This window comes from Cebus imitator, unplaced genomic scaffold (genome assembly GCF_001604975.1).
Source record: "Cebus imitator isolate Cc_AM_T3 unplaced genomic scaffold, Cebus_imitator-1.0 Scaffold664, whole genome shotgun sequence".
In the NCBI taxonomy this organism is placed as follows: domain Eukaryota; kingdom Metazoa; phylum Chordata; class Mammalia; order Primates; family Cebidae; genus Cebus; species Cebus imitator.
Genome location: NW_016107979.1, coordinates 223,035 through 246,204, shown reverse-complemented (window position 1 = coordinate 246,204; position 23,170 = coordinate 223,035). Strand labels below are relative to the sequence as shown.

Genomic DNA, 23,170 nt, shown 5'->3' with positions numbered 1-23,170 from the left:
GCCTCCTGGGTTCAGGCAATTCTCCTGCCTCAGCCTCCTGAGTAGCTGGGATTACAGGCACGCACCACCATGCCCAGCTAATTTTTTGTATTTTTAGTAGAGACGGGGTTTCACTGTGTTGACCAAGATGGTTTCGATCTCTTGACCTCGTGATCCACCCGCCTCGGCCTCCCAAAGTGCTGGGATTACAGGCTTGAGCCACCGTGCCCGGCCTCTTGTGTTGCTTTTAAATTGATTATCAGCATATTCGAATATAGACATTCAGGAATATAGCTTTGTCATTTAAAGCATTTCATAATACTTAGTCTTTCCTGGAATTTATTCAGTGATAGGAAGTCACTGCTGTTTCCTCTTCCAAAGAATACATGTAAAAAAATCTTAAAAAAAAAAAAAAAAAGTTAAGTGAAGGTCATCAGAACATCTCCTCTCCTATATCATTATTTAGGAAAACACTAATCTAGATGGATTATAAAACAGTACAGCCCAGTCTTTTGCAAATATTCTCCTAATGAAAAAAAAATGATAACCAAGGAAAATCTGCTAAATAAGCATTTAAGAGCTTAGATGTGGAAATGGTTCAAAATGTGTCTAATAGTGCTTCATGGAAAAGACCATTCACATTGAAGAGAGCCCACAGAATACATGGAGGCAAGGGGAGGGTTTGTCTGTCCCATTTGGCTTCCATAGGACTAATGCAGGCCTAAAGGGACTGTGGAGAATGTTTACTTTTGATTTAGGCTGAAGTACAGATAATTTGTCTATGAATAGGCCACTGGCTTCTGTTGGTCTTAGCTGTCAGTTACAATAACTTTAAGCCTAAATGTTTACAACAAAAAAGTAAAAGGCCTTATTCATATCAGGCATGGGTTATGAAGTTTTCTTTAAAAAATACATAGAAGATGTGAAAAATAAGATGTGAAATTTTGTATACTACACTCTGGTATCTTTGTAATTTTACTAGATTTTAAGGTGTTTTTGTTTGGTCTCCGGGACTAGAGATCTTAGTGAGATATTCATTTCTGTTCATCAAAAGCTAAATTCAATTAGGAAAAACTAAAATTGGTTTTTCATCAATACTGCACAATGCCTGAAAACCCTACTTTACCTTAAGGGCAAGTAGGGCTGGGCAAAACAAGCTTGATTTGCAAGGGCATAAAGTGCTGTCCATTCCATCTTCATAAACCACTTACACACCGGGCCTTAGTTGGCCTAAAAAAGCAACAGTGACAGTTCCAGACTCCACAACCCCTTCTTTTCTGTTTGTTTGATCTCATTTCCAAGGTCCCCAGGTTTCTAGCTTGGTAACATCCACTCTGATCTGTAGTGCAGATGATCTTCTAGACTGTTCTCTTAGCTTCTTGGATTTTGGCTTCTTGGGTTTTGGCTTTGTTCTGGAATCCCTGAGGTATCTTGTGAGAACATCCCATTTTAGCCCTTAAACCCGTAGACCTGCACTCAAAAATCTGCACAGTGTTGGAATGGGTGAGACTAAGTTATTGTCTCCCCCAGTGGTGAATGAGAACTTTACTGTTCAAGGAGAGGTAAAAATCTTTCAGCAGTATTCTAGTTTTTGGATTTTATGTCCTGGGATATTCTAGGAAGGCCAGACTGTATCCAGTGACAACATCATTCATCAAGGTTTAAGGTGAGCACAGACAGGCATGATGTCAGGTGTTCTGTCTAAAAAGCCAAAGTACCTGTGATCCAGGAACTCCGAGCACCGTGATGTACAAGGTTAAGGAAGACCCAAGCCCCTGTTCTAGAGGCATTATGGTCCAATGGGGGAGGTGGGTGTATCCGTTTCCTATTGCTGCTGGAATATTTACCACAAGCCAGTTGCTCAAAACAATAAAAAAATTATTTTACAGTTCTGAAGGCCAGAAATTCAAAACAGATCTCACTAGGCTAAAATGAAGGTGTCACAAGAGCTGTGTTCCCTTTGGAGGCTCCAGGGGAGAATCTATTTCCTTGCCTTTTCCACCTTCTGGATAATGCCTCAATTCCTTGGCTTATGGCCCCTTATTCCAGCTTCAAAGCCAGAAACAGAGTATCTTCAAATCTCTTTCTAATGCTGACTTTCTTGCCTCCCATCTTTATAAGGACCCCTGTGATTACATTGGGCTCCCCTGAATTATCCAGGATAATCTCACTATCTCAAGATCCTTAACTTAATCATATCTGCAAGGACCCTTTGGCCATGCAATGTAATATTTACAGGCTCTGGAGATTTGAATATAGATAACTGTTGGAGGAACTTTATTGTGCCGACTCCAGAGGACTTATTCATTCATGATTCATTCATTCCACAAATATTCACAGATGGCCAACTATGTGGCAAGCCCTATTCTAGGAACTAGAGTTCAGCAATAAAATACATGAACTTTTTCTCACAAAGCGTACATTTTAGTGCAGGAAGACATAAACTAACAAATATATAATGTGCAATGGATGGTGTGATAGAGGAGCAAGGGACATGCCTAGGAAATGAAGAAGTATGAATGTATGTGAAACTACTTTACACAGAGTGGTGGGGAAGCCATTTCTAAGGCATTATTGGAGCAAAATTCTACAGAAAATGAGGAAGAAAGCCATGTGAACATCTGGGGGAAGGGTATATCAGGTAAAAGAGCAGAAAATCCCAAAGCTTGGTGCCAGGAGTGTACATGACATGTTCGAGAAACAGCAAGAAGGCCAGTGTGGCTAGAGCAGGTTGATTAAGTGGAAGAGTAATAGGAGATGAGGTCAGAGAGGGAACAGGGAAGATCAGGTAGAGTCTTGGAAACCATTATCAAACTTTTACTGAGTGAGACGGAAAGGCACTGTAAGGTTTTGAGCAGTCAAGTGATGTTCTCTGACTTCATTTGAACAACGATTACTACAGCTACTGGGTTGAGAACTCTTGAGAAGAGCCAAGGCAGAAGCAGGAAGACCAACCAGGAGATTTCTTTAATCATCCAAGTGAGAGGTAATGGTGGATGAATCAGGATGTGAGAAGTAGTTGGATTGTGAAAATATTCAGAAAGGCAAGCCAACAGATTTCCTGATAAGTTGGATGAGAAAGAGGAGTAAAAAATGGCTCAACGCTTTTTGGCCTGGTAACTGGAAGACTGTGGTTGCCATTTATAGATATGGGGAAGAAAGTGACGAGAGTATGTCTCAGGAATTCAGTTCTGAACTGGTTAAATGTGAGATGCCTATTTACATCACAATGGAGACACTGGATTGGAAGCTGTGTGAAATAAGCTTCCAAAGCATAAGGATTTTTGTCTCTTTTGTTTCACAGATATATCCCCAGGGCTTACAACAATGTCTGATATACAGTAGCTATTCAATATATATGTGTTAAATGGCTGAATAAATGTACAAGATCAAATTCAGAGGAGGAGTCTGGGTTTGAGATATTTGGAAGTCAACACCAGAGATCGTATTTAAAACCAGAAACTCATTCTAGTGAGTCTAGAGTCTGAGGATTGAGCCTTGGGATACCCCAATGTTTAGAAGCAGGAGAGACGAAAAGAAACCAACAAAGGAAACTAAAAAATAGTCACCAGTAGGTTAAGAAGAAAACCAGGAGAGTATCCTGCCCTGGTAGAAGAGCGAAAATAGCTTCAAGGAGGAGAAAGTAATCAATAACAAGGTTTACCTACAAATAAACATGAGGACTAAAAACAGGAGGACATACATACAAATGACTTGAGTCTTATTTTTAGATTATGAAAACTAATTCCACATGCTTAAGATGGGAAGAAGGTAAGTAACAGGCAATGGAATGCAGCTTGTCAACAAGTGGGAAAAAAGACTTAGCAAATTAGGTGCCTACCAGTTCACATGAGAAAACAGCACTGCTTGATCGCCAAAGAATACAATTCAATTCTGACTAACAGGAGTACAATGTACACAACAAGGAAGGTTTAGTCCTGCTCCAGTGCATTGTATGACTATGCTGTAAGTACTGTGTTTAGCACTGGGTGCAGCGTTAATTCAGGACACAGTGGTATCAAAGTTCCCAAGTAAAGTGATTTGTGTGGTAAAAGTATCTGGAAATAATGTCACCCAGGGAATATTGGAAGGAACTGGGAAATTTATGTGCCTTTGTGTCCTCAGAACTGAAGTACTTAATTTATTTATGACCCCAGGGGAGATACATTACTAGAAAGCATATATGAGATAAATCTATGGGACATTTTTTAGGGTTAGGTGTGGTGGTAAATGCCTGCAGTTTCAGCTGCTTTGGAGGCTGAGGCAGGAGGATCACGGAAGCCTAGGAGTTTGAGACTGTGGAGAGCTATGATCGCCTCATTGCACTCTAGCCTGGGTAACAGAGCAAGATTCTATCTCTGAAAAAAAAAAAAAAATCTAATAATGAGAACACCCAAAAGTAAAGTGGGCTGTTTGGTGAGGTATGACATTCTTCTTCATCCTGGAAGAGGTGGAAGGTCACATCCACTGTAGTAGCAGAGGATACTCAAGACTCAGCTGGGCATTAGCCTGGATGATGTCTAAGATTCCGTTCAATTCTGGAATGTTACAACAGATGCAAATCTACCTTGAAAATTACAGTCAGTCTCTCTCTCACACTCACACACACACAGAGCACACCCTCCCTCCATGACCTTTTATGTTATATATATAGTAGATGTGGACAGTAGCTTGTTTAATGCAAATCTAATTTGGAGCTCTGTTGAAGGAAATGGGGATGACTTAATGGAGAGCTGTGGGCAAGAGAAAAGTCAAGGTGGAACGTATGTATGTGTAGACACTCTAAGACAGTCAGGACATTTGGTTAGAGAACAGTAAAAACAGGCCGGGCGCGGTGGCTCATGCCTGTAATCCCAGCACTTTGGGAGGCCGAGGTGGGTGGATCACCTGAGGTCAGGAGTTCAAGACCAGCCTGGCCAACATGGTGAAACCCTGTCTCTACTAAAAATAAAAAAATTAGCCAGGCATGGTAGCATGTGCCTGTAATCAGTCCCAGCTACTAGGGAGGCTGAGGCAGGAGAATGGCTTGAACCTAGGAAGTGGCAAGGTCTTGCTCTGTTGTCCAGGCTGCAGTGTGGTGGCACAGTTGCAGCTCACTGTAACCTTGAACTTCTAGGCTCAAGCAATCCTCCCAGCTCAGTCTCCCGAGTAGCTGGGACTACAGGCATGCGCCACTACACCTGGTTAATTTTTTGTAGAGATGAGGTCTTGCTATGTTGCCCAGGGTGGTCTTAAACTCCTAGCCTCCAGTGACCCTCCCACTCAGCCTCTCAAAGTGTTGGCATTGCAGCCATGAGCCACTGAGGAACTCCTGAGAAGGGAGCCTTCCTGAGAAGAGAAGTGATAGGTGAAGAAAATGGAAGGAACAGTCTTGGTGCTCAGGATCAACAACATGGAAGAGGCTGAAGGAAGAGCAAGACCAAGAGGACACCAATGGGAATGGAAGGTACAGAGCAAGGCCCCTCGGAGGAAACTCTGGACCCTGCAAAGGACTGAATGTAGACAAAACAGAGTGTAAGAGTAAAGAGGTGACAGACTCAGTACAGTCTTAGGAAAATGAAAGGTGAGCGATGAAGAGGCAGGCAGCTCTGGGTGACGGACAAGAAACCCTCCTAGGTCTTGGAACTCGGGCTAGGGCTGCTGTCCCGCACTGCCTCTCGGATGGGCCACTTCTGACCCCTCCAGCTTCCGTTTTCTCACACTGTAAACAGCAGAGGACCCTGTGCTGACACACTGGTTTTGCTAGTTGATACTTTGGGCTTCTCTTACTTTTACAGTTTGGAAGTTGGGCTGAAGGAGCTCTGCAGGAGGCCACGTTGTGTTGCCAACGTAATTGCTTCTGCCAGGAGAGTAGCTGGGAGGAAAACACCATCATACCAGGTGCCGCGTTACGATTCCAGTGCCCTCCTAAATGATCCTTCTGGCCTCTGCTCTTGTCTCTAATCCATTCTGCACAGAGTAAGCAGATGTTCTTTTTATTTTAGCACTCTCCTGTTCAAAATCCCCCAGTGGCTTCCTGTCACACTTAGAGCAGAATTCAGATTTCTAATCTTTCTGTCCCCAACTCCTGGCCTTGACTTATCTGACTTCGTCTTCTACCACTGGCTCTTCACATTCTAAGATGTCACTTCCTCTGTTTCTGGAACATCCCTCCTCAGGGGCTTGCCATTCTTCTCAACTAGAATACTCTTTCCTTGGGTCTTTACGTGGCTGGCTTCTTAGCCTGTCATCTCCCCAGGGAGGCCTTTCCTGGCCACTCTGTCTGAAGAAGCCCCCTGACCAAGACAGTCAGCTATATTACCAGGGTTTATTTTCTCATGTCACTAGCTAACATTATCTTATCTGTATATTGGTTGATTGTTTTTTTCCCATCAGACTGTAAATTTCATAAGAGTGGTGTCTTGTTCACCAATCAATCCCCAGTGCCCTTGACAAGTGTCTGGCACATAGCACATAGTAAATAGTTATGAATAAATATTTGCCAAAGAAATGGAAGAAAGAAAGGGAGAACTGATCTTAGCAAGGCATGCCAAAGGAATGAAGGCCTTGGATGCGTCTTTCCTAACTCAGAGAAAGAAGAGCATGAGGTGTGGGCGGTCCTTCCTCTTATGTATAGAGTAGGCCCAGAAATGGGATCCTGACATAGGTCAATGGTTGTTCACTGGTATTTGCTAGCTCTGCCAATGAACAGTTTCTCAAGTTCTTATTTTCCTTTGTTTCACATGCTATGCCTGAAGGGGAGCTACTAGGATATTTAGTTTCTTTCCCTGGGTAAATCTTTTTTTTTTTTTTTTTTTTTTTTTTTTTGAGACAGAGTCTTGCTCTGTCACCAGGCTGGAGTGCAGTGGCGCAATCTCAGCTGACTGCAACCTACGCCTCCTGGGTTCAAGCAATACTTCTGCCTCAGCCTCCCAAGTAGCTGGGACCCCAGGCGCATGCCACCACACCCGGCTAATTTTTTTGTATTTTTAGCGGTTTCACCATGTTGGCCAGGATGGTCTCGATCTCTTGACCAGGATGGTCTTGATCTCTTGACCTTGTGATCCGCCCTCCTCGGCCTCCCAAAGTGCTGGGATTACAGGCGTGAGCCACTGTGCCTGGCTGTAAATCTTTTCACTCTAGACATAAACCATGTACACGAGGAAAGAGAAATAAAGAACTGCAAGCTGACAAACATCAAGTAAGTGGCTTTCAGAGGCAAACATTCCTTTGATTGAATCAAATAGGGCTGGATTGGATTCTGGGAGAGAGAAGTCAAAGATGACTAAGGATTTGGTTCTTAAAATCTAGTCAGATGACTGGAATCATGAGCAGAATAAGGTAGTCGGTAGGAATAGCCAACTTTGGGTGAAAGCCAATGAGCTCAGGATTTAACATATTAAATATAAGTTCCTGGTAGAAATTGCCTGTAGGGATTCCAGGAGGAAATGTTTATCATGGCCCTGTTATGAATATGGTTTGGGTCTTAACCTTACTTCCTGTGGCTTGATTTACCTTTCCTACCTATCTTTTAATTTTTAATTTTGTAAAAATAAAAATGTGTATACTTCTATAAAAGCTACCTCAAGTTTTTGGAACAAAATGGGTTATAATGAATACAAGAATATGTCATAAGTAGCATCTTAGACAAGAGATAAGAGTGACAGATGTGTCAGCCCCCATTTACTCCTGTTATGTTCAACCCTGTGAGGGAAGAAGTAACACATTCATTTTTATATGAGAGCAACAGGTTTTGAAAAACTAAAGAAGCAGGACTAGGCATGGTGGCTCATGCCTGCAATCCCAACATTTTGGGGGGACCAATGCAAGAAGATCACCTGAGCCCAGGAGTTCAAGACCAGCCTGGGCAACATAGAGAGAGCTTGTCTCTACAATCAATCAATCAGTCAATCAATCAATGGATTAGTGGTATGCAGCAGCACATGCCTGTAGTCTCAGCTACTTGGGAAGCTGGGGTGGGAGGACAGATTGAGCCTGGAGGACTGAGGATGCAGTGAGCCATCATCACGCTTCTGCATGCCACCACAGGTCACAGAACTGAGAGAGCTGAAACTGAGCCCCTATCTTTCTGACTTCCCAACCTGTGCTCTTTAACACAACATTACACATGGTTTTCCTCTTGGGATCCGCCTCCTCAATCTCCTAGAGCCAGTGAGAATCTTTCTGCAAATGTATCCTGGACATATTCTGCTCCCCTAAACCCTGCATGTTGAGGTCTTCCTTCATCGTCCCTTGTCCCCTGTGAGAATGCTAAGTCAGTGGAGACTGTCCTAAACTTTGGCCCTATGGGCTGAGGCCCATCCATTTCCCTTTCTGCCTAGCACACAGTGAGCACTCAATGTGAGCTGTACCAATGAAATTGTCATCTTTCTGTCCCTTCAAATCAACTAGGGCTTTCTGTCAGCTGGGATGGATCTTTTGGAAGTCCCTCTATCAGCACTTGGCCAGTGTGAGTACAGAGACAGCCTGGGAGCTCCTGCTTCTGTGTGAATGAGAGAGACAGTCGCTCCTCCTTATCAGTCTAGAGGGTGTTATGACTCCTTTGACAGTGTCAGCAGGACTCCTGAATGCTTGTAGGGAGATGGCCCACATGAAACACTCAGCTCAGGGCATATTAAAGGTGCTATCACTTCTTTCAGTTCTACTTGCCTAGTCCTGTTACATTCACTTCATTGCTCATTTCCCAATACCAACAAACCTTTTGTCCAAAGACAGTAGCTAATGACAGCAAAATATTTAGGAATAGGCTGACAGTATCAAATAAGAGTCTACAGAGAGAACAGGAGACAGCTGAGAACGGGAGACTGGGAACTCATTTATCTTTAGGGTAGGCTGGAAAGTAGCAGGTTGTATTTTCAAATATAACCATAGCAACATTTCTGGTCCCATATGTTCTTCTAGCACTTTCATCTTCCCCAGGAAAAGGCAAAGTCTGTTTCTCCTTTTTTCGGAGGTAGGTGGGACTTCATGACTGCCTTGGTGAATAGAATGCAGTACAAGTGATGCTGTGTGACTTCTGAGGCTGAGTCATAAAAGGTGATATGGTTTCCAGCTGCTCTCTCACTGCCAGGATGCTTGTTCTTGGAACACAGCCACTATGCTGTGAAGAAGCCTAATTACGCCTATGCAGAGACCCCACGTGGAAAGACCCCCAGCTGACAGCCAGCACCAACTACAGATGTGTGAACAAGCACTCAGATGATTCCAATCACCAGCCTTCAAGTCTTCTGAGGTCCTGGACATTGTGGACCAAAGATAACCCATCTTCTCTGTACCCTGATAAGAATGCCTGACCCACAGAATCCGTGAGATTAATAAATGGTCGTTTCATGCCGTTCAGTTTTAAGGTAATTTGTTGCACAGCCATCGTAACCGGAACAAGAAGAAAAGCAAAGGAAAATATAAGGTACAGTGAGACCAGGAGAGTTTAGGAAGAAGAGTGGGTTCATATTAGTCAGCATGTTGCCAAGGAGCAAGTCGGCCTTGTTCTAATAAGTAGCACTAGGGAGACAGATTTCAGCTTGGTCTGAGGAAAGATGGTTTAAGCCTCAACAACTCATCAGTGACAGAACAAGCTTCCCTTAGTAAGAAATGAGTCTCCTGTCACTGGAGGTGTTCAACAGAGACTGGCAGGCTTACTGAAAAGATTCAAACCTGACTGGAAGACCAGATAGGGGACTTTAAATTGCCTTTCAATCAACAGAACGCGGCAGTAGATTAGATCTGGGGCATCAGGAGGAGAGATGAGATAGAGATGATGCGGTTTGGAGCTTGATGCCTGAGAGACTGGTGATACCATGCATAAAAAGTGTCTGTGAGAGGCTTTTTCAAAACATTCTTCTTTCCATTCCTTTTGTCTCTTACCTAGACAACTATTAATGCGCCTTCTGCTTTCCACCTTCTCTCTAATACATTCTTCACATGATACCTGACTGGTGCTCCCAAATACGGTTCTTAGCAGGTCACTTTTTAAAATTTTTGTGGGTACATAATTGTATATGTTTATGGAATACATATTTTGATACAGGCATGCAATGAATAATAATCACATCACGGAAAATGGGGTTATTTGTCCCCTCAAGCATGTATCCTTTGTGTTACAAACTATCCAGTTATATTCTTTTAGTTATTTTAAAGTGAACAATTAAATTATTATTGACTATAGTCACCCTGTTGTGATATCAAATAGTCTTATTCATCCTTTCTAATTCTTTTATTATTTTGTGCCCATTAACCATCCGCAGCTCTCTTCCACCCACCCGCTACCCTTCCTAGCCTGTGGTACCCATCCTTCTATTCCCCATCTCGATGAGTTTGTTTGGATTTTTAGATCCCACAAATAAGTGAGAACACGTGATATTTATCTCTCTGTGCCTAACTTGTTTTACTTAACACAATGACCTCTAATTCCATCCATGTTGTTGCAAATGACATGATCTCATTCTTTTTTTTTATGGCTGAATAGTACTCCATTGTGTATATGAGCACATTTTCTATATCCATTCATCTCATGATGGACACAGGCTGCTTTCGAATCTTGGCTATTGGGAACAGTGCTGCAACAAACGTGGGAGTGTGGATACCTCTTCAATTTACTTTGGGTATATTATACCCAGCAGTGGGATTGCTGGACTGTATGATAGCTCGATTTTTATTATTTTGAGGAACCTCCAAACTGTTCTCCATAATGGTTGCACTAATTTACATTCCCACCAACAGTGTATGAGGGTTCCCTTTTCTCCACATCCTTGCCAGCATTTGTTACTGAATGTCTTTTGGATAAAAGCCATTTTAACTGGGGTGAGATGATATCTCTTTGTAGTTTTGATCTGCATTTCTCTGATGATCAGTAATGTTCAGCACCTTTTCTTTTTCTTTTTTTTTTTTTTTTTTTTTTTTTTTTTTTTTTGAGACGGAGTTTCACTCATGTTACCCAGGCTTGGGTGCAATGGCGCGATCTCGGCTCACCGCAACCTCCGCCTCCCGGGTTCAGGCAATTCTCCTGCCTCAGCCTCCTGAGTAGCTGGGATTACAGGCACGCACCACCATGCCCAGCTAATTTTTTGTATTTTTAGTAGAGACGGGGTTTCACCATGTTGACCAGGATGGTCTCGATCTCTTGACCTCGTGATCCACCCGCCTCGGCCTCCCAAAGTGCTGGGATTACAGGCTTGAGCCACCACGCCCGGCCTCAGCACCTTTTCATATGCCTGTTTGCCATTTGTATGTCTTCTTTTGAGAAATGTCTGTTCAGGTCTTTTTCCCATTTAAAAATCGAATTATTAGAGTTTTTCCTATAGAGTTGTTTGAATTCTTATACATTCTGGTTGTTAATCCTTTGTCAGATGGGTACTTTGCAAATATTTTCTTCCATTCTGTGGGTTGTCTCTTCACTTGGCTGACTGTTTCCTTTGCTGTGCAGAAGCTTTTTAACTTGATGTGATCCCACTTGCCCATTTTTGCTTCAGTTGCTGTGCTTGTAGGGTACTAGTCAAGAAATTTTTGCCCACTCCAATGTCCTTAAGAGTTTCCCCAGTGTTTTCTTGTAGTAGTTTCATAGTTTTGAGGTCTTAGATTTAAGTCTTTAATCCATTTTGATTTTTGTGTATGGCAAGAGACAGGGATCTAGTTTCATTCTTCTGCATATGGATATCCAGTTTTCCCAGCACCATTTACTAAAGAGACTTCCCCAATGTATGCTCTTGACACCCCTGTCAAAAATGAGTTCACTGTAGATGTATGAATTTGTTTCTGGGTTCTCTATTCTGTTTTATTGGTCCATGTGTCTGTTTTTATGCTAGTACCATGCTGTTTTGATTACTATAGCTTTGTATTATAAAGTCAGGTAATGTGATTCTTCCAGTTTGTTCTTTTTGCTTAGAGTAGCTTTGGTTATTCTGGGTTTTTTCTATTCCTATGAAGAATGTCATTGGTATTTTTGATAGGGATTGCACTGAATCTGAAGATTGCTTGAAGGTAGTATGGACATTTTAACAATATTGCTTCTTCCTATCCATGAACATTAAATAGTTTTCTATTTATTGTGCCTTCTTTAATGTCTTTCATCAATGTTCTACAGTTTTCATTGTAGAAATCTTTCACTTTGGTTAATTTCCACATATTTAACTTTATTTGTGGTTACTGTAAATGGGATTACTTTTTTTGATTTCTTTTCACGATTGTTTGTTGTTGGCATAAAGAAATGCTCCTACTTTCTGTTCATTGATTTTGTATCCTGTAACTTTACTGAATTGGTTTGTCAGTTCTAATAGTTTTTTGATGGAGTCTTTAGGTTTTTCAAAATATAAGATCATATCATCTGTAAACGAGGATAATTTGACTTCCTCCTTCCTGATTTGGATGCCTTTTCTTTCTTTTGTCTGACTGCTCTAGCTAGGACTTCCAGTATAATGCTGAGTAAAAGTGGTGAAATTGGGCATCCTTGTTGTGTGCCAGATATTAGAGAAAAGGCTTTCCATTTTTCCCCATTCAGTATGATACTAGCTATGGGTCTGTCTTTTATTGTGTTAAGGTATGTTTCTTCTCTACCCAATTTTTTGAGGCCTTTTTTTTTAATCATAAAGGAAAGTCGAATTTTATCAAATGCTTTTCCAGCAGGCACTGAAATGATCATATAGCTTTTGTCCTTCATTCTGTTGATATGATGCATCGTGCTGACTAATTTGCATATGATGAACCATCCTTGCATCCCTGGGATAAATCCCACTTGGTCATAATGAATGATCTTTTTTGCTGAATTGGTTTGCTAGTATTTTGTTTAGGATTTCTGCATTAATAGTCATCAGGGATACTGGCCTGTAGTTTTCTTTTTTTGATGTGCCTGTGATTTTGACATCAAAGTAATAAATAACTGGCCTTGTAGAATGAGTCTGGAAGTATTCCCTCCTCTATTTTTTGGAATAATTTGAGTAGTATTAGTATTAGTTGTTCTTTAAATGTTTGGTAGAATTCGTCAGCGAAGACCTCTGGTCCTGGGCTATTTTTACTGGGAGACTTTTTTTTTTACAGTTTCAACCTCATCACTTGCTAGTGGTCTATTTTGGTTTTGGATTTCTTCATGTTTCAATCTTGGTAGGTTGCATGTGTCTAGAAACTTATCCATTTCCTCTAGTCAAAGGGTTTTAATGACATGTTGCCATCACCACATCTCGGCAAATTCTTTTATGTAGTTCACCAAGTGTTTTTATATTTATGATCTCATTTGAGCCTCGTAAGGATCTGGCAGCATTAAAATAACCACCATATATATCTCAAAGTTTAGTTAAGGTACTCTATTTATTCTTTGTGTTTTTCTCCTTTATGTCTTTGCTTATGCTATTTTCTTAGTCCACCTTTTTCTCAACTCTACATGTTCCAATCTTTTCCATCTTTCAAGTCCCAGGTTCAATTTTAGCTGCTCTAAAACACAGCTGATCCCCACAGACAAGTAATAGTCATCTCTCTCTCCTTTGAACTCCATCAGTGATGATGATGATAATAGTAGCCAACATTTATGAAGCATTTAATACGCACCGGGAAGCATGTTATGTGCTTTTGTTCCATCCTCTTGATCGCTCTCTGTTTTGTACAGTAGACAGTTGTATAGGCATCTTTTTCCCCCTACTAGCTTATAGAGTCCTTAGACAAAATCAATGTCTGAGTCATTTCTGCTTTCTCCCAATCCTAGCACAGGGTCTGGCACAGAGCAAGTGCTACGTAAATATTTGTTCAATGAATAAATAAATAGGCAGGCGGGCAGAGTTAGCGTTTACCTTTGCTCGAACAAATGGTTTTCAAGCACCTTTGAACACTTGAGAAGCACTCATTTATAGCCACATAATAAACGGACTAAATCACAAATCATTCTTATCTTTTCCTGACACAGGTTTTCAGAACTTTGGCTAGAGCTCAGTTTGTTACTGTCATCTATGGATGTGACAGTGAAAAACAGAAATATATATAATATTAAACTTGTTTTTGTATACAAATATTCTTGAATTCACAAGTCTTTTCCAACCAATCAGAATTATCCAGGTTTTATAAGTTCCTCTCTTCAGTGTAGTTGTAAAATTGCAAACTCTTCTACTGCGGGTCCACTGCCTCCAGGCTTTCTTGCCATAGTTCCTAGCACAGTTAGGAATACTGTAAATGATTACTGATTACCTTAACGGCCTGTGTTGATGTCAATGTATAATCACTCATTATTATGCTGATCCTATTAGTTCTGCTAAGGAGTCAGCACCTTAAGGGGGACCCAATGAGCCTCAACCAATTACAGCAATTAAGCTCCTGCTCTGAGATTTGAAAACCATCACTTTCTTTTTACTTGTAGGAGCAAGAATAGAAAACTGTTAACAGTAAAGGTCAAAGAAATAGGCATTTCTATGGGGGATGGAATCTCACGCTGTCATCCAGACTGGAGTGCAGTGGTGCGATCTGGGCTCACCGCAACCTCTGCCTCCTGGGTTCAAGCGATTCTCCTGCCTCAGCATCTCAAGGAGCTGGGATTACAGGTGCCTGACACCACTCCTGGCTAATTTTTGTACTTTCAATAGAGATGGGGTTTCGCTGTGTTGGCCAGGATGGTCTTGAACTCCTGACCTCAGGTGATCTGCCCGCCTTGGCCTCCCAAAGTGGTGGGATTACCTGAGCCACCACACCTTGGTGGGATTACCTGAGCCACCACACCTGGCCAGAAATAGGCATCTCTGAGAGTCCTATTACAGATTATTGAATTTTGCTTAAGTGATTAAGAATCATTTGTTAACAAAACTAAAATTCTGGAGTAATTCTGACATAAAATCAATCCTTTCATTAGAGGATCAGAATTTCAACTTTAACTTAAAAAAATGCAAGTTCGTTGTTCAAAACTAACCGTGGTACAAGTCATCAGCTATTCTACCCCAAGTTGAAGCAAAGAGTAACAGCACAAATTCTGACGCCCAAATTGTTTTTCGGAAAACCTAGGTAAAAATTTGGCTGGGCGCAGTGGCTCATGCCTATAATCCTAATACTTTGGGAGGGCGAGGTGAGTGGATCACCTGAGGTTAGGAGTTTGAGACCAGCATGGCCAACATGGTGAAACCCCGTCTCTACTAAAAATACAAAAATTAGCCAGGCATGGTGGCAAGCGCCTGTAATCCCAGCTATTCTGGAGGGTGAGACAGGAGAATTGCTTGAACCCAGGAGACGGAGGTTGCAGTGAGCTGAGCTGACGCCACTGCACTCCAGCCTGGGCGACAGAGAGAGACTCTGTCTCAAAAAAAAAAAAAAAAAAAAGAAAATAGAAGAAACAAAACCTAGGTAAAAATTAGAAGATTAAGGACACAATAGGAGAGCAGTGGAAAGGCAGACTAGGGATAATCACCGTCACACAAAGGCTGGGCCACCGGCAAACTGCAGTGTTTACTCAAAGCCCGTGCTATGAATTAGTCCCCTTAATTATCTCAGGCTCTGCCATCCCAAGAGGCAATTTTTGAAGCCCTCTCTAGTTCCTCTCCCTCTTTCATTCCTGCTAGTCACAAAAGGGCTATGAGGACAAAGCCTTCCTTGATTCTGGAGCTGGTTGGCTTCTGGTAGCCAAAATAGACATTATGTGAATTACTCCAATAAAGCAAAAACCATAATACGTTTCCTCTTAGACATGGCTACAGCAGAAACTGTATTTAATGCATGTAACAAAATGCTTGTCACTGTCATTTATAGTTTAGAAATATAATTTTCATGAAGAAATAAGCAGGATAAAACAATCTGTAAATATCAGAAGTAAACAAATCTGAGGAGGTAGAAAAAACTCCCTGTATTCCTGTGGTCTGGTGGTGTTCAGGAGATAAATGTTGGGAGACTGAAGGATGAGAGGAAGAACAACAATGAGGGGTCATTTTTCTCAGCTCTTTCAGAGAAGCAGCTTACACTGATACTAAGAATTTCCTAAGCAAATTAAGCCAGGAAACCACCTGGATCTTTTTTCTAGAATAATCTGTTTTCATAGTAAGTCCAACTAATAGAAGTTTGCTAAGCAATTGAGGTTAGAGAAGGAAATTATAATGGAGAAAAATAGATTCAGAATCCTTAAAAACCATCAAGCGTAAATCATTGATTTATTTAAAATCCAGTTGTATGTGCACATAGAAGCCATTATATTTCATATATATAATAACTAATCAGATGTATAAATATATAATAAATATAAAATGTTGAGTGGTAGACAGTATAGTCCCCAAGTTTGAGAATATAAGCAGTTTTTCTTTGTGGAAACATAAGTTTGTTCCTAGGCATGCCTGAAGATTATCCAAGTAGACCAAAGTTTATACATATATGTATATGATCGTCTTATATCATACATAATAATCCTTAGGCATGTTTAGGACCAAGCTTATATTTCCACTATGAAAAACTGTTTATATTTCCAAATTTGGAGACTATGATACCTACCATTCAAAATTTTATAGTCAGAAACTTGGGAGTCATTCTAGATTCTTCCCTTCCTTTCACCTCCCACACCATGAAACCCTATGCCATCTCCCCTACATTTGTTCTACTCCCTCGTAATGTATTTGCTCATCTCTATGTTCACTGACCTCACAGACCCTCCACATGTCTCACTTGGATTATGCAAGAGCCTCTTTACTAATCCTTCTGCCTCTAGGCTTGTGCCATTTCAGTTATCCCTGTGCTTCTTAGGGGTGATCATTCTGTAACAGAAATTTGATCCCGTCCTCCCTCTCAAGCAATTTCAACAGCCTTCGACAGCTCTAGTCTAGCTCTTGTAGCCCTCCAAGCCTCCCGAGTACAACATGGATGGAGTTTATTTAATACCTCATCTCCTGTCCTCTCCACAGTTGCCCAATTGCACAATAGAAGTTTGCTAAGCAATTGAGGTTAGAGAATGAACTGAGCATGACACTAAGGCTTCTGTGTCCGTATCTCTTGGTTTGGACTGCCCTAAAAGTAGATCCTGAAAAACAATATGGGTGCAAACAGATTGTTTGTGAGGATGTAGAGAAGAGAAACAGGGGAGGAAGAAAACTCAATCAAATATTTGTTGAAGAACAGGTTACAGGCTGGGCATGGTGGCTCACGTCTATACTTCCAGCACTTTGGGAGGCTGAGGTGGGCGGATCACCTGAGGTCAGGAGTTTGAGACCAGCCTGGCCAACATGGTGAAACCCCATCTCTACTGAAAATACAAAAATTAGCCAGGAGTGGTGGCACACACCTGTAATCCCAGCTACTCAGCTGGCTGAGGCATGAGAATCGCTTGAACATGGATGGTGGAGGTTGCAGTGAGCTGAGGTAGTGCCACTGCACTCCAGCCTGGGTGACAGAGTGAGTAAGATTCAGTCTCAAAACAAACAAACAGAAAAACAAACAAACAACAGGTTAGGGCTGAGGACCCTGTGAGAACTGTACAGAATATACTCAGGATTGTACTACTGAATATTAGGGAAGTAGGTGTATTATCCACCAGTTTATTGTTTGAGGGTCACTACCGGAGGTGTTTAACTCCTCTGCACTCTAGTAAATAGTTCCTTCTCCAGAGAATGTCCTGAGGCAGAGAAATACAGGAAGCCATTGGCAGATGACCTCCAGGTGAACCAAGGGCACCATAACATCTGGTATACCACATAATATACATATCATGCCCTTTTTCTCAATTGAGTTTTTCCTTCCACTTGTCTTGGACTCTTGGATTCTGGATTCCTGGATTGACTTTATATTTATATAACATAAAGTCAAATGGAAGGAGCACCAAGCCAGAAGTCTCAGGTCGTGATTCAAGGCAGTTTGGCTCAGTTGCTTTTCCTATAAAAACAAGTGACTGTGAATGACCTTTAGGTTTCTTTTAAATTCCATAGATTTCAAGTGACTGAATCCGTGTGTACGTGAAACCTGAAGCCCACAGGCTGTACAACAATCACATATGTGCTTATGTTTGTGATATTCATCTGGATTCAAGAAAATACAGGTGACGCAGACTTGAGATGCTGGTAGGTTTGTAATGTAATGCTGTGTGTTCAAAAAGAGACAGGGTCAGTCTCCTGCCTGAGAGGAAAATCTCCAGGGAGGGGCCTGGCCATTGCACAGGAACTAGCTGGGCAGCGTGGTGGCCTCCAAGCTGGCAGGTGCCACTGTTCCAAATGGACAGTGTTTGGTATACCAGCTTCTGTGTGGTATGGTGCTACCTGATCCTACTCAGGTCAGACACCCACAAACAGTCACTTCCTGAGCTCTCACTGAAGGTGGGCTTTGTCTACACTTTGTGATGGGAAGAGATTAACTTGAAACACTGCATACAGGCCATGCTTGGCTTCCCTGACATCTCTAGACAGTCTTAATTTTATTAGAATGTGACTGACGGTGAGGGACTGGGTAAGAGTAAGGAAGGATAGGTGGGTTTAGGGGTCCTATGTATAATGAACTAAAAAATGTTGAGGATGTTCATTTCAGAATACAGTTTCCCTCTCTTAAAATGTTCTGAATATAGTCATTGGTATTCTCTGAACATTGAATATAAATGGATAATACTTCCTTAAGAAGCTAGACTTTAGATGCTTCAACTTGACAAATTCCTAAAAATACAAAATACATAATTTAAAAAATATGCAATACATATAAGTGCTGTTTAGAATTTAACTATAACAAAATTATTTGACCGAACATCTTCAATATGCTTAGGGGATATGTCATATTCCTGTCAGAAAAGCTGAGGCACTATTATAAACAATTGTTACTTGGTGAGGGATGGGTGGGGGAGAGGAAAAGAAGACCCAGAGGGTTACTTGTGTCCTTCCAGAGAATTACTGTTTTTAAGGACAGCTCACAGGGTGGGATGGGGTAAGATGGGGTGGGGTAAACAGCCAACCAGGCCAGTAGTAGTCCCTGGCACGTTGGCTTTCACCATGCCCTTGGGTCATGTGTGACTTCAGAGATCTATTGTTTTTGGATGGCTCCCTTCCCTTATTCATGGAAGTATTCTGGAAGAAGGGACAGAAGGAAAATGAATAAACCTAGGAGCCTATAACTGAAAGCACATGAGCAACGGTAATGAGCACTTTCAGGTGGTGCTGTGCAGGGCTGAGGGCTTGGCTTGGTCTGCTTTAGACTTTGTTTCCTTCAATGACTGAAGAAGAATCACTGGACTCCTCTGGATCTCAGTGGAAGAGGGACTGGATGGCTTCTTAGGTCCCTTCTAGCAGTGATAGTCAAATTTATGACACCAAGAAGAAAAAAAGACTCTGTCAAGAGTATGTGGCCCAGAATAATAAGAAATTAATATACTTCTCAATAAAGAAAGCCAATGATGGAGAAAGAACAAAGAGGTAAGATGGCCAAGATCACCACTTGAATCCCTATGAAATGACCCAGGAATTGGCAAAATTCAAGAGATATTCCAAAAGTTGAGTTTAGATTGAGATCAAGTAGATGCCTTACCTTCCAGTGACAGCAAAGCACAGTGTGCACAGAGCATGTAAGAGTCCCGTGGCATGCTGCAGAAATGTGGCCATCTTGGGATTCTCATCCACTGGGCCTTGCACCGAGAGGAAGCAGGCACACAGTTTGTCAATCAGACCCATGTTCACCACGTAGCTAGATGTGGGGGAGAAATGTATGTTATCAATCTGAATAGGCCAGCAACATCTTCACCTTCAATGATAAATCTAACATACACAGGCTTGGACCTCTCACACAAGCAGGCACAACACAAGCTGGAGTAAAGCATCTCAAGTAATAATTTCCTTAGGTTTATTCCTGAATAATCAGCTATTTCTGTATTTTTCTCTTTCTTCTCTCTTTTGGTTATTTGAATATTATTTCTCAAGAAGAAATGAATGAAAATGATTATGTAATCATTCTTACTGGTCTAAAGAGCCTAACAACAGGTGAAGCGATTTATAATGACCTGTATGATCTTAAAAAGTGTTCCATTTTAAAGTACTTGGGAGCCCCAATGCAGGGATTTAGAAGATACAGTACAATGATTCAACCCAGACACTCTTGTTACAACTTAAAACTTTTTTTTCTTTTTTTAGAGACAGGGTCTCACTGTGTCACCAAGGCTGGAAGTACAGAGGCACGATCATAGCTCTAACCTCCTGGGCTCAAGAGATCCTCCTGCCTGTCTCCCAAATAGTTGGGACTACAGTGTATGCCACCACACCCAATTAATTTTTTTATTTGTAGAAATGCGGTTTTGCTCTATTGCCCAGGCTCTTCTTAAACTTCTGGCCGGAAGCGATCCTCCTGCCTCAGCCTCCCAAAGTGCTACAATTACAGGCATGGGCCACCATCCCTGGCCACAACTTAAACTTCTAAAGCCAATTGTAGGTTTTCTATTTTTAAAGAATCTATCACCATCAACAGCATAACAAACAGTGAGAATCTAATTGCTTTCTGTTATGAGAAGTACCAGTCCTGAGGGTTGACAATAACATTTAAGAAATCATTTTCATCTTTTCAGTCCAATAAACAGTTTTCTAGAGCTGTTTGTAAACTAGGCTGCCAACAGTAATTCTTTTATCAATCCACAGAGCAGAATCATTGAAAAGAATATGTTAAGACTACAAAAGACCTTGTAGATAAACCAGCCTTGGCCTAGAGATTCAACACTACTGCACTAACATGTATGAGAAAGGCAGGATAGCAGCCCTGCAAATCAACATGTTAACTTCCAGAGATGTATACAAAGGAAGTGAGGTTTTGGTATGTAAGTGCACTACAATCCCCACCACTATTCATTTACCAACATAGCTTTTTTGTAAAAGGAAGGAGAATCTGATGAATAATTCATGTTTGGAGCCATTCCAAGTTTGCTATTTTGAAGGTACAAAATAATACCTCCTTTCTCCTTTTACATTAGAAAATGTATCTACCTGGGCTACTGAGACTCCTACAGTTTTAAAATTGAGAGGTATGAAATGAGGACCACCAGACCTCTTCTCTTATAATAAAGGAAACTGATAAACTGATAATTGTACACACTGAGGATCTTATTACAATCTGATTTAACAGAATTAGACTTTTAAAAACTGGCTTTTACATTTGCACAGAACTCTTCAATTTAGAAAGTGCTTTGTCTGTAGCCAGGCATGGTGGCTCATAACTGTAATCCCAGCACTTTAGGAGGCCAAGGCAGGTGGATCACTTGAGGTCAGGAGTTTGAGGCCAGCCTGGCCAATATGGTGAAATCCTGTCTCTACTAGAAATAGAAAAATTAGCCAGGCATGGTGGCTGGTACTTGTAGTCTCAGTAACTAAGGAGGCTGAGGCAGGTGAATTGCTTGAACACGGGATGTCAAGGTTGCAGTAAGCCAAGATTACACCACTGCACTCCAGCCTGGACAACAAAACGAGACACTGTTTCAAGAAAAAAAAAAAACAGTGTTTTGACTGGGTACAGAAGTTTTTGCTTATAATCCCTGCACTTTGGGAGGCTGAGGCAGGAGGATTGCTTGAGCCCAGAAGTTTGAGACTGGCCACAACATAGTGAGACCCTGTCCACACACACATGCACACCACCAAAATAAGAGTGTTTCTGGACTTCTGCCAAGATGGCTGAATAGGAACAACTCTGGAGTGCAGTTCCCAGCGGGAGCCACGCACAATGTGAGTGATCTCCGAACTTCCAACCGCGGTACCAGGTTCATCTCAATGGGACTGGCTAGACAGTGGCTGTAGCCCAAGGAGGGCAAACCAAAGCAGGGTGGGGTGTTGTCTCACCCGTGAAGTACAAGAGACTGGAGAACTCCCCCTCCTACCCAAGGGAGGCCATTGGGGACTTTTCTGGGCACTCCGGCACTCCAGCTCAGATACTGCACTTTTCCCACAATCTTTACAGCCCAGAGACCAGGAGATTCCCGCCAGTGCCAACACTAGCACAGCGAGTTTCCAGCACAAAACTGGGTGGCTCTTTTAGCTGGCGCCTGGAACGCCTGTGAGACAGAACCACCCATTACCCTGAAAAAAAAAAGGGGGCCGAAGGCAGGGAGCAAAGTGATCTGGCTCGATGGGTCCCACCCCCACAAAGACAAGCAAACTGAGTCCCACTGGCTTGAGATTTTCGCAGCCAGAACAGCAGTTTGAGCTCAACCTGGGACAGCTGAGCTCGATGGTGGTAGAGGCATCCTCCATTACTGAGGGAGTTCTAACCTTGCCTGTGTAACAAAATCAGAAGGAAGTTTACACAGCAGTTGGGCGGAGCCCACAGCAGCTCAGCAATGTCTCTGCAGGCAGACTGTGATTAGACTCCCTCCTTGCTGGGCAGGGCAGCTCTGAAAAAAGGCAGCAGCCCGTCAGGGACTTATAAGTAAAGGCCCACCTTCCCAGGTCAGAGCACCTGGGAAAAGGAGTGGTTGTAAGTCCCACATAAGCAGACTTAAATGTCCCTGCCCAGCAGCTCTGAAGTGAGCAACGGAGATTCCAGCACAGCACTTGAGCTCTGAAAAGGGAGACTCTGCTTCCTCAAGTGTATCCAAAGAGACATCTCATACAGGAGAGCTCTGGCTGACATCTGCTGGGTACCCTTCTGGGATGAAGTTACCAGAGGAAGCAACAGGCAGCAATCCTTGCTGTTCTGCAGCCCCCATGGGTGATTCCCAGGCAAGCAGGGTTTGGAGTGGACCTCCAGCAGTCCTGCAGCAGAGGGACCTGACTGTTAGAAAGAAAACTAAAAAACAAAAAGGAATAGCTTCAACATCAACAGAAAGGATGTAAACTCAGAGACCCCATCCAAAAGTCACTAACTTCAAAGACCAAAGGTAGATAAATTCATGAAGATGGGAAGAAATCAGCGCAAAAAGGATGAAATCACCAAAAACCAGAATGCTTCTTCTCCTCCAAGGGATCACAACTCCTCACCAGCAAGAGAAGAAAACTGAATGAAGAATGAGTTTGCCGAACTGAGAGAAGCAGGCTTCAGAAGGTGGGTAATAAATTTCTCTGAGCTAAAGGAGCATGTTCTAATCCAATGCAAAGAAACTAAGAACCTTGAAAAAAGGTTAGACGAAATGCTAACTAGGAAAACCAGGTTAGAGAATAACATGAACGACTTGATGGAGCTGAAAAACACAGCACGAGAATGTCACAAAGCATACACCAAGTTTGAATAGCCAAATCGATCAAGCAGAAAAAAGAATATCAGAGACTGAAGACCAACTCAATGAAATAAAATGAGAAGGCAAGATTAGAGAAAA

At 42.0% G+C, this 23,170-nt stretch overlaps 1 protein-coding gene across 2 annotated transcripts in view; it reads right to left on the bottom strand.

Annotated features, from left to right (window-relative positions):
* The window catches only part of LOC108295889 (S phase cyclin A-associated protein in the endoplasmic reticulum-like), a 243,213-nt gene that overhangs the window by 37,537 nt on the left and 182,506 nt on the right, over positions 1-23,170 (bottom strand). For both annotated transcript variants that reach the window (XM_017518229.2, XM_017518232.2), the window contains exon 6: positions 19,414-19,569. In XM_017518229.2, coding sequence (XP_017373718.1) covers positions 19,414-19,569 — 156 coding nt within the window. The remainder of the gene's footprint in view (positions 1-19,413; positions 19,570-23,170) is intronic.